A 4,138-nucleotide genomic window follows, 5' to 3' on the forward strand; every position below is an offset into this window, starting at 1 on the left:
TTTCATCGTTTCTTCTTCCTCTCTCTCTCTCTCTCTCTTTCTACCTCCATTCTTTCCCCTCTTATTTCTTCCCTATCGTTTCTTCTTCCTTTTTCTTTCTTTCTCTTCCTTCCCCATCGTTTCTTCTTCGTTTTTCTTTCTCTCTCTCTTTCTCTTTCTACCTCCATTCTTTCCCCCCTCTTATTTCTTCCCAAACCCATCTCTTAGAACCCTAGCCCCCAAATTCACGGCAACAAGAAGGGCAAGTCGGCAACGAGGACAGCGACGAGTGCGGCTTCCAGGTAATTCTTCCATGTAATGTTCTTGAATTGGTGCTTGCTAATTCATAGATTTTCCTTGCTTTGTGTCAAATAAATGGAATGAATTCTGTCAAATGAGTTCTGTTCCTGTTGCTGTTTAGTTCGAGCTCGAGCTCGAGAATGCAGTGTCGAGCTCGAGCTCGACTCGCTTCTAGTTAAAAAGTTGAAAATTGAACTAAAATTGAACTAAAACTCAAACCCAGGTAGTGCAGATCCCTAATTATAGTCGGCACCCAAACTCAAACCCAGGAACAGAAGATGGTGAGAGGGAGCGGATCGCTGCTGAGATGCGCCGGCGTGGGAATAAGAACCACTCTTGTTGAGATTCTTGTCTGCCCACTCTCCAAACAGCCCTTAAGGCTCTGCCGGAAGACCAATGCTCTCATCAGCGATTCCATCGGCGTTTCTTATCCCATCGACGATGGGATTCCTCTCCTTGTGCCCGCCGATGCCAAGATTATCGATGCTGGCGATGTAAAAGATTCAGAGGAGAGGGATTCGACAGTTTAAAACGTAAGCGCCCTCTTGTTTCCCTAAATTCTCACAATTGGAGTACGAGTCTCGTAGCAGTTGTTTTGTTTCTTGTATTTCCTTTTTTTTTTTTTTGCTTTTTTCTCCCCATTTTTGCATCCTTCTCTTCATTGGATGGAATTAATCAATATCACAATGTTAATGAATACACCAATGTACTTGCGACTCTTAAGCAAGAGGAAATAGAACTTCCATTTTCCTGTTACGCAAATATGCCTGGAGTAGCTAAAGGCCTCTAGTTTCCTGTTGTGCACCGAGTAATTTTTTGAAGAAACACATATAGCTCAAAATTTGCATCACAGTGTCCAATATAATAGTATAAAAGTTGTAATGGTCATACCCATTAACCGGCAGTCATGTAAGGATGTGAAGTCTAATTCACATCTTGACCGTGCAGCAACTCGACTGCAGCAGCAACAACACCCTTTCCCTCCACTATAATATCCAGTCCTGGCTTCTCAATCTTCCCTGATAGAAGCTTATCCAGCTCTCCACGCAATTTCTGTATCGAGTCCAATACAGTCTTTTATGTAGAAAAGTGAAGGTATCCACCAAGCATTTCAATGCGGTCTCGGCCTTTGCTTGGAATAAGATTACCACCAAACATCACCAGAGCATATATAGTCTGATATATTGGTGGAATCTCTTATGTATATGCTACTGGTTTTGACCTTTTCACTGTAGACCATGTATGGAACAGGGAAAATATGAACGCCGGCATTGACTGAAGCTGGATGAATGTCAACTTTCCCAACTTCTTTAGTGTAGAATGCTGTTCACTTCCCTTGTCTTTTGCACTGCACAACATTTGGGTAAAGTCCAGCACTATGGAACATACCATCTCCAAACCATCACTGTATTGGTTATACATATGCCTTGGGACCTTGTGATTTATCTACTAAACCAATGCCTGACAGTAAACCTAGAAACTGATTTCTCGTATCTCCCATCATTTGCATGGTTACTGGTGACAGAAAATTCTCCCAACAGAGATTTCCGTCCTTTCTATTACATTTAGCATCTTTCCATCCTTCAAATGCTTTAAGTTGCAAATAGGAAAAATAGAATTTAAATAATTAGTCACTAATTATTAGATAAATTAAGCCTAACAACTAAATCACTTAGTTGAGATGATCTTTTTATTTGTAATTTAATTTTTTTGCTATTCCAATTGGCAGAAAGAGAAAGAAGAAAGAAATGAAGTTGGGGAAAGAGGAAAGAAATTGTAATTTTTGCATCAAAATATTAACTACTAATTTTTAGTCTACCTTCTTACAATCACTTGCAGAAAAATGATATCCAACATAATACTTTGCCAACTAGATAGCACTATGACGGTCGGAGTCGTGTATTTGATACTTGCTTTAATTCTTTGCCAACTGAAATACTGAATAGCACTCCGGCTGTCACAAGGTATTTGATTGTGCTTTTGATAAGTTCATAGTTGAAGCTATATTGCTTCCCTTACCATCTCCTTGATTGCATATATACTCAGCTTCTATGGTAGATAAAGTAATTGTTGCCGGTAACGTGTTAGTATAGGTTATTGCAGACTAATTGTTTTCTCGTTGTAATATGTTGTACACAGTTCTTTGTCAATATAATGTCAATTTAAGAAACATTTTTTTTAGTCATGTTCATCATATGCTTCACATGTAAGTTTCGCTAAGGTCCCGAGATGCTAAAATCAGCCAAATTGAAATTTTAAAATTAAAAAATTATGCGATTGTGCATCTCATTGCTACTATGCATGGACCCCATGTATTCAAAATGAGTCAATTGAACTGATTAGAGATACCAACTTTTCGATGCAATCTGGCTAATGAAGATGATATGAACATTTTCAATAATGATCCTTTTCGAACAAGCAGGTGAGAACATGGGGATGGTTGTTCAAGTCCGACAAGGTGAAATGATTTTTTTCGTCATGGTATGAACAGATGTATATCCTCCTCCAAATTCTCCTCTAAAGTGTGGAGTGTATCCCTTCTCCATTTGGCCACCACTGAAAAGATTTGTGCTAAGGTTAGGAATGTGCATGACGTTATTATTGACATGCGTTCTATTTTAGTGTTGATAGCAACTAATACTTTTCCTTCAACTCCGTGTGGCTATCACTTAGTTTGACGCATGTCTTGAAGGACTTGGCCACGCCCTAAAAATTTCCTTGATTTTGTATGTATATAATGGCTAGCGGACTATCAGCATACAAAGTAGCTTCTCCTGTCTCTACTGCTGAGTTGTATATGTAGAATAATTAGTTATTTATTTGATTAGTTTTCAGTTCAATGAGCTTGACGATTTCTTTTAAGCTTGCAATTCTTTTGGACATGTCGAGACCTCGTTTAGTTTTGGCCTTGGGGTTTCCGGTGAAAGTAACATTCTCAACATTGTTTGTTATCTTGCACATACAATGTGACGTGTTTTCCCTTCCTCTAATTCTTGTATCATTTCGTACTTTTAGGATTTTCTTTTCTTGTTTTTCACTAGGATTAGAATTCGGAAACCTTATATTTAAGTTTAATTGAAAAGCATTTTCAATGAAAGTTTTATTCTCACCTACTTTGTCTTTTTTCCGTATGTTTAAAGTGATCCGACCAACTCCTTGATGGTCTCCTCCATCCTAGGCTTAGTACTAGTGGTACAAAAATGAACTTTATACTATTTTTAATTACTAATTCAAGTTCATTACATGAATCAGTAAAGATTAGTTTAAACTTTTTTGATAATTTTAAATATCTATTTAAATTCATTTCATATATTTAATGATCGATTTAAAAATTTATCATTTCTACTAATCCATTTAAATTTCGCTTACTATATTCTACTTTTAATTGTTTTTTTTTTCCCATCCTTTTCTAGAATCCACTTAAAAATGATGAAGTTTCTAAATGAGTCTTTATAAAAAATGGAAATGAACTTAAATGCGTATTGTTAAATTTCTGTTACCACTTATTATTTTTCCACTTAAAAATGATGAAAGTTTAAATAGGTCTTTATAAAATAATAAAATGAACTTAAATGAGTATAAAAATTGTTAAAAAATTTAAATGGATATTTATACTATCATGTAATGAACTTGAATTTTTATTTAGAAATAGTGACAGAACTGGCCTCTGTACCAATATTGCACTAACCAATACTATGCACCAGGTCCAAGATGGAGGAGACTGTCTTTGACCATTAGAGCTGTGATATCTTTAATAGTGATGAATATTAGATCGTGTTATATCCTAGAAATATGAAGGTATGCACGGGTGAGAGAGAACTCTGAAGGTCTCTACGACAAGATCTCAGCAATGTGGGGC

The 4,138-nt window shown here is 36.6% G+C and overlaps 1 protein-coding gene across 2 annotated transcripts; it reads left to right on the plus strand.

Annotated features, from left to right (window-relative positions):
• On the plus strand, nucleotides 1–3,119 carry LOC105178984 (uncharacterized). Of its 2 annotated transcripts, none has more exons than XM_011102570.3 (3): nucleotides 1–281; nucleotides 503–812; nucleotides 1,228–2,449. In XM_011102570.3, exon 2 carries the CDS (start codon nucleotides 558–560, stop codon nucleotides 807–809), a length of 252 nt encoding a protein of 83 aa, XP_011100872.2. In that variant the 5' UTR covers nucleotides 1–281; nucleotides 503–557; the 3' UTR covers nucleotides 810–812; nucleotides 1,228–2,449. The 2 variants fall into 2 exon arrangements, with proteins under 2 accessions (XP_011100872.2, XP_011100871.2); XM_011102569.3 differs by lacking the exon at nucleotides 1,228–2,449 and adding an exon at nucleotides 2,702–3,119 and having other exon boundaries at nucleotides 3–281.
• The last annotated feature ends 1,019 nt before the right edge of the window (nucleotides 3,120–4,138 follow it).

The sequence above is a fragment of the Sesamum indicum genome, linkage group LG10 (genome assembly GCF_026168435.1).
Source record: "Sesamum indicum cultivar Baizhima isolate 11 linkage group LG10, ASM2616843v1, whole genome shotgun sequence".
NCBI lineage: Eukaryota > Viridiplantae > Streptophyta > Magnoliopsida > Lamiales > Pedaliaceae > Sesamum > Sesamum indicum.